Raw genomic sequence first — 20126 nt, 5'->3', positions numbered from 1 at the left:
TTTGTATGAATTTGCTATTTTTTATACATTTCTTTGCAAATTCGCAATTTGCTGATTGCGATTTCACAAATATTATTCACAATTTCTGGGCGTTTCGAAATTTGCGATTACCAATTTTGTGAGGCTCAAAAATTGTCTTTTGCACTGCGAACCCATGTTATACATAGGGTATGTCTAATTTGTGATCGCAAACACTTTTTTGCGATTCGCAGTGTTTGCAACCTCAAAATAGCTTGATACATATGTCCCCTAGTCCTTGCTGAGAACAAATTCATTAGGGCGATTCTCAATCTTCCCGTGAATACTCCGATTCTACCGCTAAGACTTGACCTTGGTCTTAAATCCATTAACAACTTTGCCATTCTTAAGGCACTTTTGTTCTGGGTAAGGATATGGACCAGTAGCACACATGTCCCGATGAAGGAGGCCTTGGAATAGCTGCTGATCCTTCAAAAACAAACAGGCCACCTTGCTTGGTTTAACAAGATCAAGGAATGGTTCTCTAAACTAGGGCTGGGGCCCATGTGGGAGGAACCGGGGTCCATCATGACAAAAATGGTTCCCCTCCTCAAAAAAAGGTTCTGGAGTACATGGGCACACAATGTATTGATGGTAATGCACATAGCACTTTAACATCTCATTTTATAAATGTAAAAGGATGGTTTGGTTTTGAAATGTTTGTGGATGATATCAAACCTCCTCAGGCAAGAGCTCTGTACATTCAATTCAGGTGCGGGGTTCTCCCCCTAAATTCTAGGAAATGCACCTTAGACAATGCATCTGTAACATCCATGTGCCGACCTGTCATTCTTTTCCTGAGACCCTTGAACACTTTGTTTTTTTTAGGTCGAGGACCGTAGGCTGCGCTGGCGCAATCTCGCTCAGAGATTTAACGTTACTTAGTATGGGGGCATTAACCCGCTCCTCTTCTCCATTGGCTGGCCTCGTAAATGCTGGCCAGCCATTGGAGGAGAGGGGCGTCACTCCCTTTAAGCCCTGTCTTTTCCCGATTCGGGGGCGTTTTTTCTCTTCTTTCTCTCCCTGATGTCATCGGGAGAGAGCACGCCCCTCATCACGCTGCCTGCACGCTCAAGTCAGCTCTCTGATTGGTGTTCCTTATTAACCAATCAGAGGGCCGACTGGCGCATGCAGGCAGCGTGATGAGGAGGCTTGACTGCAGCAGGGCAAAGCAGGAACCAATACGGTAAGAAGCGCCCGTTGTGTGCTTGTGCTTGCTCCCCTGCCCCCGTTGCTTGTGCTTGCTGTCTTGCCCCCCTTGTTGCTCTTGCTTGCTGTACTCCCCCCTCGTTGCTCGTGCTTGCTCCCCTGCCCCCCGTTGCTTGTGCTCGCTGCAAGCGCAACCAATGCATTTCTTGTGAGCGCCAGCACTTTAGAGTGGCCGAGGACCAAACCCGAGCACTTTATCAAAGGCCGTTTATTAGGAATAATTTTAGCTTGTCTCTTATTGGGGTATGTCATTAAATATTAAGTGGTGTATGTTTAGTATTGTATATCTTATGCCTGTCTTTGACAGACTGACACAATACAGTGTTCTGACTCTCTGAGGCGTGTATCCTGGGCCGGGGGATGCTGTGGGCCTAGTCTGATATGTAATGCCTCTTGGAGCCACACTTCTCGTCTGCACTCTTTGCTCTTGTAAACTTCGGGGTCTGTCTGAGAGTTCGGCCCACAGTGCTTGTTTTATGGCCAAGAAGGCCTGCATCTGCTAGTGACGTTCAAAGGCTCAAGGGCGTTTGTCGGAGCCGCGGAGCAGGACACAGATTCCTATTTAAGGATAAATAAAAAAGGCCACAGATTCTTCTTTCCAGATGTGCCTCGCGCTTGAGCATCAGGCGGAGGCGCTGACGTCTCGGCCCGTCCATTGTGGGATTAATGCTGGATATTGTTATCAGGCCCGGCCTGGCCTCCGGCTCCTAATCTCAGGCCACGGGTCCCGGCAGGAGTCATTCCAGTAATGGATGTTTATCAACGTTTTTAATTTGTGAAAAGTCTGGGATTGATTCTCTTTTGGATGACAGTCGAATTCCAGCAGAACGAAAACATCTAACAAAGGGAGTCTGCTGGGCTGTATTTTTATGTCCTGTTTCCTATTTTATTATTATTTTGTGCACTCGTTGCTTGTGCTTGCTCCCCTACCCCTGTCGTTGCTCGTGCTTGCTGTCCTCCCCCCTCGTTGCTTGTGCTTGCTCCCTTGCCCCCGTTGCTTGTGCTCGCTGTCCTGCCCACCCTTGCTGTCCTCCCCCCTCGTTGCTTGTGCTTGCTGTCGTGCCCCCCTTGTTGCTTGTGCTTGCTGTCCTGCCCCCGTTGCTTGCGCTTGCTGTCCTGCCCCCTCGTTGCTTGTGCTTGCTGTCCTCCCCCCCTCGTTGCTTGTGCTTGCTCCCCTGCCCCCGTTGCTCGTGCTTTCTGTCCTGCCCCCGTTGCTCGTGCTTGCTGTCTTCCCCCCCTCGTTGCTTGTGGTTGCTCCCCTGCCCCCGTTGCTTGTGCTTGCTGTCCTGCCCCCCCTTGCTGTCCTCCCTCCCTTGTTGCTTGTGCTTGCTCCCCTGCCCCCGTTGCTTGTGCTCGCTGTCCTGTCCCCCCCTTGTTTCCTGCTGTTGCTTGTGCTTGCTCCCCTGCCCACCGTTGCTCATGCTTGCTGTCCTCCCCCACCCTCGTTGCTCGTGCTTGCTGTCCCCCCCCCCCTTGTTGCTTGTGCTTGCTCCCCTGCCCCCCGTTGCTTGTGCTCGCTGTCTTGTCCCCCCTTGCTGTCCTGCCCCCCCTCGTTGTTTGTGCTTGCTGTCCTCCACCCCACTCGTTGCTTGTGCTTGCTCCCCTGCCCCCTCGTTGCTCGTGCTTGCTGTCCTGCCCCCCTCGTTGCTTGTGCTTTCTGTCCTGCCCCCCTTGTTGCTTGTGCTTGCTGTCCTGCCCCTCCTCGTTGCTTGTGCTTGCTTTCCTGCCCCCCTCGTTGCTTGTGCTTGCTGTCCTGCCCCCCTCGTTGCTTGTGCTTGCTGTCCTGCCACCCCCTCGTTGCTTGTGCTTGCTGTCCTGCCCCCCTCGTTGCTTGTGCTTGCTGTCCTGTCCCCTCGTTGCTTGTGCTTGCTGTCCTCCCACCCTCGTTGCTCGTGCTTGCTGCTGTCCTCCCCCCCTCGTTGCTTGTGCTTGCTCCCCTGCCCCCCGTTTCTTGTGCTCGCTGTCCTGCCCTCCCTTGCTGTCCTGCCGTTGCTTGTGCTTGCTCCCCTGCCCCCTGTTGCTTGTGCTTTCTGTCCTGCCCCCCCTCGTTGCTCGTGCTTGCTCCCCTGCCCTCCGTTGCTTGTGCTCGCTTTTCTGCCCCCCTCGTTGCTCGTGCTTGCTGTCCTCTCCCCCCTCGTTGCTCCTGCTTGCTGTCCTCCCCCCCTCTCGTTGCTCGTGCTTGCTGTCCTCCCCCCCACGTTGCTTGTGCTTGCTGTCCTCCCCCCCACGTTGCTTGTGCTTGCTGTCCTGCCCCCTCGTTGCTTGTGCTTTGTCTCCTGCCCTGCTATTGGTATTGTAAATGACAATGCCATTTATTTATGTTTAAAAAAAAAACATAATTTAAAATAATGTCATGAGCAATGCCATTTGCTCTAACTTTAAAAATGCCGATACCATTGCATTGTAAATGCTTGTTTGTCCTTCTTACACTGATCAAAATTAGTTCATCCCTCCCTACCGTCTGTTTTCTTTTTCACGCCCCACCAATGCTTTACGCATTTTTAGGTCAGATACCACAAGGTGGCTAGTATTCACAGTTTCGAGGTATTTGCTCTATGCTTGGTAGAAGAGGTTAAAAGTGATAAATCATGACTTTGTGAAATCAAAATGAACATGTAAGCACCTGGTTATAGGGCTTCCAATGGATTTCTGGGGTATGGAATCATGGTACTCTCATAAAACAGATTCCCTGAAATGTTGACTTCTTTTTTTTTAAATATCTTTGAGAAATTTTCAATCTTTTGTAAAATTTGAATAATTCCATAGGTATGTGATAGCCCGTTTTAAAATTATTTTATCTATGATGTAATGAAATAATATACTGTTTTTATTTGTTGTGAACTTTTACGATCTAAATGATCATATTATCGATCGCATAAATAAATATAATGTCAAATATTTTATATTAATTTGAAGAAGAGCTAGTAAAATCATTACATGTTATCTGTACACCTGGGTTCAGTCATCAATGCTGTCCATATAAGATAAATGATGAGTTAACAGTCATAATAGTAGGCAGTTAGTTGTGACATTATTTCAGTATTCGATATTTTAATGAAAATCTAGTCAGAGACAGTTAACAAGAGTGTGCTATAGACAGGAAGTGAAAGGAAGGGGAGAGAAGAAGGGAAGGAAGAGTAGTATTAGACGTATTGTGAAACAAATGTGCTGTAATGCTATGACTCAACTTTTAAAATAAAAAGTGTAATGTGGTGACAAAATAAGGGGATTAAAGCTTGTAGTCTTTGATGAAGTTTCAGGCTGTGAATTTCTTTTAATGTAACATCATTGTCATAATTGTATTTAGAACGATTTGCCTCCATATAATTGGCAATTAACGGTCCCTCTTTTTTCCTTAATTAATGTGATTTATTTGATTAAGTTGCTAGAAGGCGAAAATACACAGTGGAGCAAAAAGCACCAGAAGAATGTCCACAGGCACGAAAACGGCTGTCTCCTGCAGATGACTCCGTAAGAGACGAAGAAAGTGAGGAGCATCCGAAAAGGAGCAGAATTCAAACTGAGCTGAAGGGCCACACAGTAGTACTGAAGGTGCAGTATTAGTATAATTTCCTTAAATTAGGGGGGGGGGGTCCAACCTTTTCCTCAGTGAGAGCTACTTCTGATCAGTAAAATTCATCATGAGCTACTGAAGGCTAATTAGCTTGTGCATTGTTACGAGACCTCCTTAAATCCAGCTTCAATGACTTTAAGCCCAATGACGATAGTTCCAGATAATATGGTTTGCACAAAGTATTTTGACTAGCGACACTACGTCACGCCTCCTATGTGTGTCAAAGAGAACATGGTCTGTGGGAATATATATGAACATTTGTACTTATGAATGAGATATATCTGTATGGGTGACTGAGAGCCTGTCATATGTACTTGTGGCACAGGACATACCTTTCTTATTATGTGGCACTATTACATGTATAACACAAACATACAACCACTTTATTTAAATGGGAGAAATTTAAAGTGCAAAAAAATGTTCTGCAAAAATGTTTAAAATATGGAACATTTCTCTGCACTGTAAGTTTTTCCCAGGGAAATGAATTGCCTTTATTTCTCAGTAATACATTTGGCACCGTGTCCACCAGTTTCTGCAAGAAAGATGCCTGCTGTGTGTAAAAAGTGATACTTCAAAATGGGAGATAATTAAACTGAAGAGTTAACCTTATGTTTACATGTATTCTATGAACCCCATCTTTTAAATGTTCTCCCATTTCCAAGTGTCACAGTTACAAACAGCAGGCATCCTGCTGTCTACTGGCTACTGGGAGCAAGAGGCTTGCTGTTTGTAAATGCAACACTTTGAAATGGAAGAAAATTAAAATGAGGAGTTTACATAATCATTATGGTTAATTTCATTTTAATTTTCTCCCATTTAAAAGCTGTCAGAAACGTAATTTTGTTCACATGTTCCTATATTTATTTGACAAGACCTTTTATTTAGGAGTTAAACGCCTAAGTGCTTTAGTTCTTCACCTTTGTGTCCCAGAAAGGGTCATAAATCTGGATGAGCACTGGTCATTATCTGGCCCTGCTATTGGGCTTTGGGGGTGATATGCAGACCACAAGGAGTGTAGTCTGTTTTGTTCTACAATTTTGGTCATACGCTCGCCTCACGGCGTGGTATTGTAGAATTCACAGTTTTATCAACTGTTTAGGAGCACGCTTTTTTGGGAGGGCAGTTAGATGTGCACGTAATTCAATTTGATCATTACTTTTAATAAGGAGTTTCCTTCTCGCTCTTTATTTTTAAGCAACATACCAACCTTAACGCAACCACCTCCATTTTGCAACTTTCCCCGAGCAGTTGATGGTTTGAAATTTAGACCAGAGAGAATAAAATGTGATTTTAAAGCATTCTTTGAGATTTAAGTGGCAAAACATTTTTGAACATTTGCCTAAGATAGTACCGGATGAAGAAAAAGAGTTGGATGACTATGAGGAACCTATTAAATGTCTAGAAACTCATTTTGATAAACCATCAAACCTTATTGTCAGAAGACATACATTTTGTTCTATGGAACAATATGGATCTAAGTCATTTGACATGTATGTGGCATTGTTACGTGTTTTGGCTGCAGGTTGTGAATTTGATAACTTCACTGATCATTTGATAAGAGATCAATTAGTTACCAGATGTTTCAATAAAAGAATAAAAGAGCGTCATCTAACTTATAAGGACCCTTCTCTACATTGAACAATTGATATAGCCAACAACATTCAGGATTGTAAGGAATATTTGAAGAAATTAATCTAATCTTCACCACAGACTATTGCCATTGTTAACAATGGAAAACCAGGAATATCTGTGTTTCCATTTGGATCTGGTTTACAACAAAAGAATAGAATTCCATCTGATTATTCTTGTGTCGGATGTGGTTTCAAATCATGTGGCCTCTTTCAAGCAATGTCCAGCATTAGGGAAGGAGTGTAATAAATGTGATGTTTTGGGCCATTTGCAGTGGTTTGTCGAGGCATGAAGAAGATGAAAATGTATTCTGTGTTAGAGGAGGAACCTGAATATTATCTAAAGAGATGGGTAAAATAGTGCTCTGTGTTCAAGCGCGTGAGAAAGATGAACCTGTTTGTAAATATGCCATTAACAATTTAATTGAGAGTGAAGTCATAATCCCACTTGTAACATTCTGGTTCTAAGAGTACTATTATTTTGTGGCTGCTTGAGAAAATTTATTTATGCAAGATTTTTTACTTCTGTATGTTAATCCTGGAGGCTATAACTGAGTTAAAATAGATTTGGAGGGATATTTGTAATCTTTGTTACAATTCAAAGTGTGTGTTGTTGTGTGTAAGGTCTATGTCTCGTTTGCAGGACCAGATTTTTTAGGTTGGCACCATCAGGTGCAAAGAGCCTCTTTCATGCATCATTAGCACCAACCAACAGTCTGGCAACCATTCACCTCAAGTAATTCCTAAAATTGGCTGCGCTCCCCACATTAATCCCACAAATACTCCAGTTATCAACATACTGTCTTGGAATGTCGCAGGAATGCACAAAGCCTTGCAAAGTCCGAGCGCAGAAGCACTTATGGTAGGAACGGACATAATTTGTGTACAGGAAACATGGGCCACTTCCTCCACACCATTATGGAACTTTGCTGAATATTTTATACCTGCAAAAAAGGTTAACATCTTTGGGAGACCGTCGAGCGGCATCTCAACTTATATTAAGCATGCATTAAAAGTAAACTTCAAAATATTAAGGAACACTTCAGGAATGTTATTAGCTGGAATTTTGAAAGGCCTTATAACGACTAAGGGCCCGACTTCAATTCTCCTCATTAACATCTACTATAATTGTCATGGGTTAAACTCAAAAAACAATCTGATCGATCTATCAAAAGAGATCGAAGCCCTACTGCTACGACATGCAGGTATGGACTCAATCATATAGGGAACTTAACCGATGAATGCCACCACAATTCGAGTACTAAATGATTCAACGCCCTAATGCGAGCCTACAAATTGGCAACAACACATCAGATCACCATAAAAAACAACGTAACAGCATCAATACCGCCTACCTTTAACAACCAAACAACAGTAGACTACATGATACTAAGTGAACGCCTACAAAGCCACATGTTAAGTTATACTGTTCAACCTAGGCCCGACAGCGACCATGCCGCTCTCATATTAGAACTTTCCTTGAGTGCGAAATCTAGACACACCCTCCACTATATTGGAGCTACAAATGAAGACGAACAACATAGACTCCTCAAAAGAATCAAATGGGGTCCGCTCCCGACCCACAAGTTTAATGCATGGAAATCGTCTTGGAAAGGTTGGTAAGTAGGCCGTAATGACCATGGAAGAATTGGGAAATGGGGCGTTCTCGCATACGACTTGGCCTACCAACTTCATGAGAATATCAATCAAAGAGTTTATGACAGCTCCAAATACAAATTGGGATTCCAGCCAAAAATAAAAAAATCTTCAAAAATTCTTAATTCCAAACGCAGAGCCTATCGGGCAAGCAGATCGGTAACTGCAAAAAACAAGCTAAAAGAGGTGACCAAGGCACACACAAAAGTAGTTTGGCAGGTGAAACGTGAAGCAACCGAGCAAAAATGGCTGAAAATCTTTGAATTGCTTGCCCCTAGTAAGACCCAAGAATTTTGGCAATATATAAACAAGCTCAGCAATGGGCAGTGTAATAGAGAAAATCCACTCGATGCAAGAACTTGGGTAGCTCATGTAAAAACTCTCTATACTAATGACTTAGAGCAAAACCCAAACTTAAGAACAACTCCCAATAAACGTTTAATTGATAAACCAACGGCCTGCCTTGTGAACATCACACTTGCTGAAAGAAAAGCACTAAGAGCAATCCTGAAAAAAAAACGCCCCAACGGGGCACCGGGACTGAACGGGCTACCAGGCTCTCTCTTTAGAGAGGATATAGACTTTTGGACCGAGAACCTTAGTCAGTTGTACGCGGAGTGCAGACTCCTTATGGATGTCCCAGACTCCTGGAGGGGATCCCTGTTACATCTTATCTACAAAAAATGAGTAAGCACAGATCCTAAGAACTATCGTATGATAGCCTTTTTGGATGTGGAGGGCAAGGCATACGCGAACTCTCTCCTCATGGAATTAGCACATTGGGTCTCCAAGGAGAATTTGCTCCCCTTTTACCAAACAGTGTTCCGTCCGGGAGGCTCAACCATAGACAACATTATAGCCCTTTCTTATATTATACAACAAACAATGATTAAAGGCACCCAGTCTCTTTTTGCCTGCTTTATAGATTATACAGCGGCATTTGATGGCATTGACCGGAACATCTTATGGAGTGAATTGGCGAGTTGGAACATCTGTCCGAAACTTCTACAAGCTATCAGATCACTGTATACTCAGACATGGGTTAGAGTCAAACTCTCATGTGACTCAGCCACGGAAAACATTGGTACAGACCATGGCTTAAAGCAGGGCTGTGTCCTTGCCCCGCTTCTTTTCAACTTATATACAGCTGACCTGGGCAAGGCACTGCAGGGAGCTAACTTGGTGACGCCTAGGATTGAGGGAATCAGACTCCAATTAATCCAGTATGCAGATGACCTAGTCCTTTTGGACCACACCAAAGTTGGTCTTCAGAAAGGTTTAACAGCACTAGCAGTTTACAACGGCAAAAACAAACTGGTCGCAAACCCAGCAAAATCTAAAGTACTGATTTTTGTCCACTACCCAAAAAAGAAGCTAATAAAATGGAGACTGGGACCACTTATGTTATCTATCACACAAGCATACAACTATCTTGGAGTATGGCTCAGCGAAACTGGTCGGCCACAGGTCTATCGAACTAAGCTCCTGCAGAAAGCCATAATGGTAACTTACGCCATATGCAAACTTAATGCGACCTTGGAAAGCCCAACTGCCGTGGCCATTCAACGGGTTCTGAAAGCAAAACTATTACCCTCCCTCAATTACGCTATACAGGCCTTCCCTGGCAAATTGGGTCAAGATCTCGAAAAGATTAACTGCGCAGCTTATAAAAAGCTATTTTTTCTTCCATCCTGCACAAGGAACACTTTAGTTCGCTTAGAATTCAATCTCAGCCGGCAATCCTTGAAAGAACTGGCAAACATGGCAAAATATTATTACTTAAAAACCACAGCTCCGGAGAACTCGATGAAGCAAGTAATAAAGAAAATATTTACAAAATCAGGTAACCCATGGTCAGCCAGCCTAACCCTGGCCAAGAGCATCTGAGTTTAGCAATAGAAAATTGGGTCCCTAACGTAATAAAATATACAGCCATCAAATCAATTATGAAAAAGCAAGTAAGAACCTGCTCAAGAAAACTGGACATTGAAGCATTGACGGTCAGAGGCTTCCATGAGTCTCAAAGCTCTCCCCAAATTTTAAATGGCCACAAACCACATCTTGTACAGTCGTTGGGTAGGCAAGCCCTACAAAGGATCCTGGCTGCAAGACTGCATGTGCTCCCCTTAAAACAACTGTATCCCGCTGTCAAAGTTGGCCCAGCTATCATGGAATGTCGCCTCTGTCATTATAAACGCGAAACTCTAGCGCACATTCTCTTATGCTGTCCTGCACTGCTATCAGCCCATCAAATTCATCTAAAGCCCATTCTTCTTCAATTAGGTGTACGAATGGTAAAAGAGGCAGTTTTTCAATTATACTTCAGTTATACAACGCGGGAACACGACTGCCCCGTGGTATCAACCGACCTACGAGACGCCAAACGCAATTGTAAAAGAATTGAGAGGAAATGGTGCCTTGATTACTCACCAACTGGAAAAAAAACTTATATAGTAGCAATCAAAGCCTATAAAAGTAGCATTAAACTAGCGCAGGCAAGGTACTTCGAGGAACAAATTAATAAGGCACATTCAAAACCTAAGGAAATATATCGAATAGCGGAATCACTCCTTCAACTGCCAAAGATACCCAAGGAGCACGGCAATATCCAGGCTCACTGCGACGAACTAGCGGAATTTTTCCTCCGTAAAATAGAAACTATTAACTCTTCTTTCACGCACCACACCCCTCTGGCCAACTGCCCTCTAGATCTAGATCCTATGCCACCTCCCCCAGCCACACTTGAACACCTCCCTCCGTTGGACCTCAGTCACTTAGAGGGAATCATGCAGCAGGTTAAATTGGGCTCACCTAATGACCCGGCCCCTCCGCGGATTCTCTTCCCGATCACCAGTCACATCTCACCCACTATTCTGGACCTGCTAACTCCTCCCTTCACACCGGCACCGGCCCACCCCCCTGGAAACAAGCTATGGTCAAGGCACTCCTAAAGTAACCGAGCCTGGATCAGAACAACCCTTCCAATTACAGACCCATTTCCCTACTACCCTGGCTCAGTAAACTGCTAGAAAAACATGTCAACTCCGTTGTGACAAACTTTCTGGAGTCAAACGCTATACTTGACCCTTCCCAGACGGGCTTTCGGCCCCTCCATGGGACAGAGACGGCCCTGGTTGCAGTGACGGAGGAGGCAAGAAGGATCTTGGACAACGGTGGGTTGACGGCCATCGTTCTCCTTGACCTTAGTGCCGCCTTCGACACTGTAAACCACAACATCTTACTCCACCGTCTCAGCAGGGTGGGCATCTCGGGAATGGCAATCACTTGGCTGAAATCCTTTCACACAGATCGTTCCTTCCAGGTATTCGAGAAAGAATACACCTCCCCCAGCAAACCCCTGAATCGTGGAGTGCCACAGGGCTCCTCCCTAAGCCCCACTCTTTTTAATGTCTATATGAGCCCACTGGCTGAAGTCGTCCGCCCCTTTGGATTAAAAATTGTTACCTATGCGGACGACACACAGCTAGTGGTAGCGCTAGACCCCCCGTTTAGCTCACACCATGCCCTATACAAATGCCTGGAAGCAGTCACCTCATGGATGACTTCATCCTGCTTAAAATTAAATGGGGAAAAAACAGAGATTATGTTCCTGGGAAACACCCTCTACAAGTCCATTGACCCATTCTGGCCCCCCTGCTTGGGCTGTCCCCCCAACCCAAAGAACGGATCAAAAGCCTCGGCATATGGCTGGACAAGGCACTCAACTTTAATCACCAGGCCACCAAGCTATCTGCCATCTGTTTTGAGCTCCTGAGACTGCTGCACAAGATTCTCCCCCTCCTCCTCTTTCACTCAAGACGGATCATGACTTTTCCTATCTCGCCTGGATTTTGGGAATGCCCTATACCTCGGGGCCCCGCAGTCCACACTAAACAAACTACAAATGATCCAAAACTGCGCAGCCAGGACCCTCCTCGAAATTCCCTGACGAGTTTCAGTTAAAACCCGACTAAAGGACCTCCATTGGCTCCCAGTAAAATCAAGGATTGATTTCAAGGCCATGTACATTGCCCACCGTTGCTACTGGGGAACAGGTCCCTCCATCAAACTCCCCCTTGTAAGCGCCTATCACCCGAATAGACACCTCAGATCCGGGGCCGCCTATCTCACCACTGTGCCTCGAATTAAGAGAGCTAGGTGCGGAGGCCGCTCACTTTCCTACAACTTGGCCAAGATCTGGAACACGCTTCCCCTCACAATCAGATCAGAGCCCAAATTACTGACATTCCGAAAGCTCCTAAAAACCTGGCTCTTTAACAAACCTGTGTAACTTCCAGCAGCTCTGCCTTAGCCCAACCTCCGCAGCGCTGGGAGGCCTTAGGGTAGCCATCGCGCTATATAAATTATCTTTTCATTTCATTTCATTTCATACTTGTTGGACACGGTGAAGCACATGGCCAACTTTGCTAAATTCATTTACTCTGCGCGAACAGCACTAATGGACAAGACAACCATGGCATAAAGTGACTTTTTACCTGGGGGAAGCTTTCATGTAGCATATGCTTTCAAAATATACATTGTTTTACTAAATTTTAAAGACTTTTTTTCTTTATGATTGCTTTTATTTATACTAATTGCTATCTTTTGTATTGATTTTTATTAATCATTTAAATAAACTATTGTCATTGTCACCATCATGGTTGTCTGGGGCTTTAACTGAGACCTGATTGTTACCCTTAAGTTTAGTGTGTGAGTAAGATTGAAGGTCATCCTTTGCGAATAGAAGCAATCTTGGAGCACCATGTGGAAATTCTGAAAGAAGAACTTGGAATGTAAACAATTTTGAACACTTCATTAAGGTGAATGAAAAAAGTTTGCCAAAGAAGCATTAGAAAGTATTTTACTGAACCTCTAAAGCATTTGTACAAAGAGGGTGTTATTCCACTGACTGATTGCTCTTTGTGACTATCTCCAATTGTGGTAGCTCGTAAAAAGAACAATCAGCTAAGAATGTGTATGAATCTGAGGAGATTAAACAAAGCCATCTTGATAGATGATCACCAGTTTCTGAAAATTGATGAATTGCTAATGCCCTTGAGTGGGACTTCTGTTATTTTTTAAAGAAATTTTATTGTATTGTTTTCTGCCTATCATCAGCCTGAATTGAGGCATGTTAGACCTTTGTTATTCCGGATGGTGTTTTTCAGTTTTGTAGAGTACCATTTTGATTAAAGTCAGCAGTAGCTATTTTTAAAGGGTGATTGAGGATGTCCTGAAAGGGTAACCAGTTCAGTTTTCAAGATGATGTTTTGGTTCATGGGGATGATTAGACAGATCACAACCATAGGTTGGATTTGCTATTGAAGGCTATGGCTGAAAGGAGCTTAAAGGTAAGGAAGGAAAATGTGTTATTGGAGTTCAAAAATGTAATATTTTTGGGACATGTGGAGAAGTGTGGCTCAATGGTTAGAGCTTAACACCAAAAATAACCTGGGTTCCTATATCACTTAGCCTCCAATATTTTCGAGGAGAAACACCACACTATTTTCTGTTGGTGGCTGGGTTATTTATTTTGCCCGAAATTTCATTTCATTCGTCTATAATATAAAGGGCAACTGTTCTCCACAGATTCACACACAGAATTTATCAACGAACATTTACATATACATATACATTTTACAAACAATGAACACTTTAGTCCTACAATTAGCAAAATTCAATGCTACAAATCAGTTCAAAACATTCACAATTACGATAAGACAATGTGGAATAAAGAATTGTTTTCCGCAAGGCAAAATCAATTGGACTGCAGGTCTATATAGATTTAGACATTCCTAGTGAAACTCAGCGGTATTCTCGCTGTGCCTCCGCAAGACAAAATCAATTGAACTGCAATGGTTAGAGCGGCAGACCCTGATGCAGAGGTCTGGCCCGGACCTGAGTTCAATTCCCGCCTCGGCGGGTCTTGGGCTCAATTTCCCCAGACCTGATATTCTCACCTCGGTGCCTATTCTAATCATGGGTCCCACTCTGCAACTCCGGGCAATAGCTTGCTTAATCTCCACAACGGCCCCAACAGCGCTAGGATGCCTGGCTTCACCTTGGGGGTGTCCAGGAGTGGGCACTTCACAGGGAAAGGCCAGGAAGGGTTCCAAAGCGGTATGTGCACAGCGCCTTGAGACCCCTTCGGGGGTGATACGTGCGCGATATAAAAGCACTACACTTACATTTAGTTTTACATGTGGTGTCATGGAAGGGAATTGCACTTAGACCAGGATTGTTGAAAGCAATTGTTGAAGTAGCTAAGCCTAAAGATCGGGATGATCTTCACACTTTATGGGCATGTCTGAGTTCTATGTAAAATGTATTCAAGATTGTGTTACCGCTGCTGATCCTTTGTTATGTTTGTTGAAAAAGAAAGCTAAGTTGTCTGGGGTTTTAGGCAGCAAGAAGCTTTTTATGCTATTAAGAGAGAGCCCAGTAAAGCACCTTTGCTGAGTTTGTACCAGGGAAAAAGTGCTGTTCACTGTGGATGCTAGCAATGTTGGTATTGTGTTGGTTTTGACACAAGAGTATGTGAGTCAGGAAAATACTATTGCTTTTTTCTCACATACCCTAAAACCACAAAAGTGAATGTATCTTGTAGAATGTGAGGTGTTAGTCTGTGCGTGATCTGTGGAAAAGTATAAACCCTATGTTTGGAGGACTCAATCTTTGGGGGTCTTAATTTATCATCAGAAGGGATCACACATCATTAATTCCTATTTTAAATGGTTGCAATGTCAAAACCGTCAAGGCCGCAGCTAGATTGGTCAGGCCTAATTGTAAGCTTTTGGAACAATATTTTGAAGTGGTGTACATTCAATGTGGAAAAAATAAGAAGGTAGACTATTTATCACTTCCTCTGATTTCTCGGGAATCTGTGGGAGGTATGCATGTTGGGCTAGAAATTATGAAAAGGATTTTGAATGTGTGGTTGCTAATATTTGTTGGTCTAATGTGGGGTGTGTAGGTGAACAACAATGGAGGGATGCTGTTAAAAACTGTGTTTCTGGTTAGTAGAGGTATGCTCGCTGTCCAAACAGGAACCACAGTCCGAATCAGGGTAAGTGAGAGAAACATCATAAATCAACTTGCGCTCTCCCTCTGGTAGCTTGGCACAGATCAGGTAGGCTTATCTTAAGAGGCAATAATAATTATAAAATCATTTATAAAGCACCTGGTTACACCAACTGGCGTGTCCCCGCGCTAGCTGCTACTACATAAGAAAGCTAGAAAAGGGTAAAAGTCGTACAGCAGGGGCAGATAGGGACATACAAAACTTACAACTGAAAGAGCCAAGGCATAGATTCATCAAGCGAAATTGCGATCGCAATAGCTGCGAAACAGTGATAGCAATTTCCGCTCCCGCAATTCATTAACTACAAACGCAGCAAATAGCGAATTCGCAAAACAAAGAATCGCAAAACCATTTGGTAACCCCCCTTTGCGATTCCTTAACAGCGATTCCCCACATTTTGTGCTAAATAAATTGCGAATTCGCAAATATATTGTGAATTCGCTAATAAATCGCTATTCCAATTCATCATAAATCGCAAATTGCGAAAATACCCTAATTCGCTAAAAACGAGTCGCAAATTTAAGGAGAAGCAAAACCAGGTGGTAACCATGAAGTCCAATTGGGAAAAAAAATGCAAACAAGAAACAGGTGTAGGGTAAATAAAACACACTTAAGGAGACTCCGTAGGAGCATGAGGAAAGTCACAATGCCAGGTCTCTACATCGTGGCAAGGCGGCTGAGGCTCCACGCTGCAGCCCAGAACCGACGCAAGATCCAGGAGCGCATCTTCCGGCTGCGGATTACACTCCTGGGCCAGACTGAAGAGGAGATCAACTCCAAATACAGGCTCAATGGGGCAATGATAATGAAGATCATCGAAGACCTTGAACCCCTGATGCAGCACCCAACATGGAGGACCAATGCCGTGCCCACCCATGTCCAGGTCCTGTGCTGCCTGCACCTCCTGGCCTCCAGAAGCTTCCAGGGGATAGTCGCATATGCAGGGGGTATATCACAGAGTACACTGTCACTCTGCCTACAGTGTTTCCTGGACGCCATGCTGAGCCGGATACACCACTACATCACTTTCCCAACAACCCAACAGGACTTAATGCAAACAAAACTGGACTTCTATCACACCACCCATTTCCCCAATGTAATTGGCTTTATTGACTGCACCCACATCCACATCTGTCCACCCGCAGAGACCGAATACATGTACCGGAACTGCAAGTCATACCACTCACTCAACATCCAGATGGTCTGCAATGCGAAGACCATCATCACAGACATTGTGGCCCAATACCCGGGGAGCACGCATGATTCGTTCATCTTCCGGCACAGCAGCATACACACCTGCTTAGCCAGGGGTCAATTCGGCGAAGGACATCTCCTGGGCAAGAACACATGCTCACATACAGAATGTCAAGACCATGTTGCTGCGCATAACAGGCACTGACCCTCTGCTCCTACCTTCAGGTGACAGTGCATACGGCCTCCGTGAATACCTCCTCACCCCATACCTCAACCCTGCGACACCACAGGAAGGGCGTAACAATGCTGCGCACATACACACCAGAAATGTTATTGAGCGGACATTTGGCATGTTAAAGAGTCGATTCCGCATCCTACACAAGACTAGCGGGGACCTCAAATACCGGCCTGATGTCTGCTGCCGCATCGTGGCTGTGTGTGCCATACTCCACAATATTGCCACCAAGCGGAGGATACCTGTGGAGGTGTCTGGTAGTGAGTCGGAGGGGGACAACCTGCCACCTGCACATGTGCATCATGGACGTGGGGAGAATCCTGCTGAAGGACACAGGCGCCCCAACAACATCACACTAAACTATTTCTAGTGCACCCATACCCCTCACACAGCACTGCACTCATGCATGCCACATGAATTAATGACATGAGGAAGATTTTTGTTCAAAATAAATTCTTATTGTTTTGGTCGACAAGCTCTAGGGGAAACAACCTTTACAACGCAACTTTTACAACGCACTACCATTACAACAAAACTTTTACAACGCAACATTCATTACACTGCATGCCATTACAACGCAACCATTACAACACATGACACTACAACGCATACCACTACAACGCATGTCATTATATTGCAGTCATTACAAAGCATACCATTACAACACATATGCCTAGATGCATCAAGGGGTTTTGCATTCGCAAATGGTGAGAATCGCAAAATTCGGCCGTTTGCGAATGCAAATCCCGTTTTTGGGATGCATGAAGCATTTTGGTATTTTCGCAATTTTAGAAATCGCAATTTATTGCAATTTCTTAAATTGCGATTGCATTTAAGAAATCGCAATTTTGCCATTTCTTAAATGCAATGCATGATTACTTTAGAATTGCGAATTCGCAATTTGGAAGGGGTAAATTAGCATGAAGTTGAACTTCATGCTAATTTATAGAACACTTTCAAACATGCAGTAGTTGCATATTTGAAAGTTTTAATTTACACACACACATGTCCTTGGGTCATGTGTGTGTGTAAATTGCACTTACAGTTCAATTTCAGGGGTGCAGGGAGGGCTTCTTTGAACCCTCCCTGCACCCTTGAAATTGCCTTCCCATTGATTCCTATGGGCCTTTTGGGAAGGGTTTTCCTTAATTGCGATTCGCAAATTGTGAATCGCACAATTACTTTTTTTGATGCATAGCATTTTGCGATTTCTTAATTGCGATTCCTTAATTTTCGCAATTAAGAAATCGCTAAATGTTACAATGATGCATCTAGGGGTAAGTACCCTTACACTATCCAACACTTACCCTTCTGTTGCACCCCCTGGAGTTAGAATAGTAATCTTTACCCCTACACTATCCAACACTTACCCTACTGTTGCACCCCCTGGAGTTAGAATAGTAATTTTTACCCCCTACACTATCCAACACTTACCCTACTGTTGCACCCCCCTGGAGTTAGAATAGTAATTTTTACCCTTACACTATCCAATACTTACCATACATGCAATGTAATGTTATGCGTTGTAAAGGTAGTATGCGTTGTAATGGAATGCGTTGTAAAGGTAGTTTTTAAAAATTCGTTATAATGGAATGCGTTGTAATGGAATGCGTTGTAATGGATGTTGCGTTGTAAAAAATGCGTTGTAAAGGTATGCGTTGTAAAAGTTTACATTGTAACGTCATACATCCAGCTCTAGATGTGCTTTAAATCAGCAAAATTTGTGCAACTGTATTGAGTCATACAGGCTCTTGTATCCAGAGCAGGCATGTGTGGTTACCTCACCATGGCACTGCCGGTAATGTATAGTCAGTCACTGGCGCCTCCTGCCGGACGCACCCTGTCGCCTCTCCAACTCCTTGTTGGGAATGTCCGGCCGTGATGAAACATTGGGCCTGGAACTGCGGCGCCTTTCAGGTGGCACCGGCACAGACAGGCTGCTCAGGCTGAATGTACCCTCACTGGCAACATTAACCCCCCCCCCTTGCATGGCCATGGCCGCACACCTGTTGGTTCTCCACAGCGGTGGTGACCTGCTCCAGTGACCTTGCTACATCTTGGCAGCATTGTACCATCTGTAGCTGCATGGCCAGTGACCTGCGCGACAACTGTGAAGTGGCGTTCGCTATGAGGATAGCCATGTCAGCAGCGGGTGGTGGCGTCGGCGGGTGATGTCCTGCTCCGCCACCATCAGTTGGTTGCTCTGTTTCACAGCTGCGGTTAGCTTCTGCACACTTTCAGTAAGTTGGTTAATGTTGCGTGCAGTTTTGTACAGCTGCAGCTGCATGGCTGCAATGTGCTGTGCCTGCTTGCAGTGCACAGCAAGCATCCGAGCTTCAATTCCTAGCCCTAGGTTTTGTGCCTGTTGCTCCATGTCTGGTGGTGTGACCACAGAGCGCTGCTGCCTCATCCTGCCGCTTGCCTGGAACCGCACAGTGGCTGTGCGGCGTGTCTGCCTCCTGGGTGGGGGTGGGGTCTGCTCCACTGCCATGCGTGACGCCTGGGGTGGTTGGGCTCCTCCTATGGCTGCAGGGGTGGCCCTGTGCATTTGGGAAGGTCCTTGTCCAGGTGCTGGTGCAGGTGCAGGTTCAAGTGATGGTCCAGGTGCTGGTGCAGGTACAGGTGCATGTGATGGTCCAGGTGCTGGTGCAGTTTGTCTCTCTCCCTCCTTCTCATCTGGAGTCTCCACGATGTGGAGTGTCTCGCTATCAGACGTCTCAGCATCTGAAGCACCTGTGATGTGAATGAGTGCATGATTAATGATATGATTCTGGCACCTGGGATGTAGCAACATGCATGCAGGCTTTCATTCCCTGACTGGCTTTAGGGGTATGTTTCACTTGACTATTCTGGCTGTGTGTGGCTATCAGGGCACATTGCCACACTACAGGTCCCACAATGCAATTGGGCGTTTGTGATGGGCAGGGACTGCATTACTGGGGTTACCAGTATGGCTTGCTCTGAGGGCATGGGCATTGTTAGGAGAGGGGGTCGCAGTTGCATGCTCTTACTTTGTGATTGTTCTGTGGCACGGGAGCTGTCCAGCTGAGTGACCCCTATGCAGACTGCAGGGTTGATAGTGTCCTCCACCAAGTCCCCCAGTGGTGTGTTTGCAGGAACTGTGGAGTCTCCTCCTCCCGTGGCCAGTCTCTCCCCCAGTCTCTCCGCAATGCGCTCCTTGGCACAGCCTCTGAGGTCGCACCACCTCTTCTTGAGGTCATCGATTTACAGCTGTGTCACTCCAACAACATTGACCTTTGCCCTGATGTGCAGCCAGATGCGCCTTTTGGTAGCCTCGGACACCTTCCGGGACAGCTTACCAAACAGCTGGTCATGGTCCCTGCTGACTCCCTCTATAAAATACTCCAGCTCTTGTTCGGAAAACTTAATTTTGCACTTCCTGCCTGTGTCACTGGATCCTGCTGCATCCTTGGACATTCTGGTATCAATGTGTGTCCTGTCTTGGGACTGCAGGGTGTGTCTCCTGGAGCTCAGTGCTGTGCCTCCTCCTCTCTCCAGCTCTGTGTTCCA

At 45.0% G+C, this 20126-nt stretch overlaps 1 protein-coding gene across 1 annotated transcript in view; it reads left to right on the top strand.

Annotated features, from left to right (window-relative positions):
• The window catches only part of APLF (aprataxin and PNKP like factor), a 675440-nt gene that overhangs the window by 403947 nt on the left and 251367 nt on the right, over window positions 1-20126 (top strand). The window contains exon 6 of the mRNA XM_086927733.1: window positions 4610-4779. Coding sequence (XP_086783859.1) covers window positions 4610-4779 — 170 coding nt within the window. The remainder of the gene's footprint in view (window positions 1-4609; window positions 4780-20126) is intronic.

Source organism: Lissotriton vulgaris, chromosome 6 (assembly GCF_964263255.1).
Source record: "Lissotriton vulgaris chromosome 6, aLisVul1.2, whole genome shotgun sequence".
In the NCBI taxonomy this organism is placed as follows: domain Eukaryota; kingdom Metazoa; phylum Chordata; class Amphibia; order Caudata; family Salamandridae; genus Lissotriton; species Lissotriton vulgaris.
Note: the sequence above shows the minus strand (reverse complement) of the source record. Positions and strands in the feature narration are given on the sequence as shown.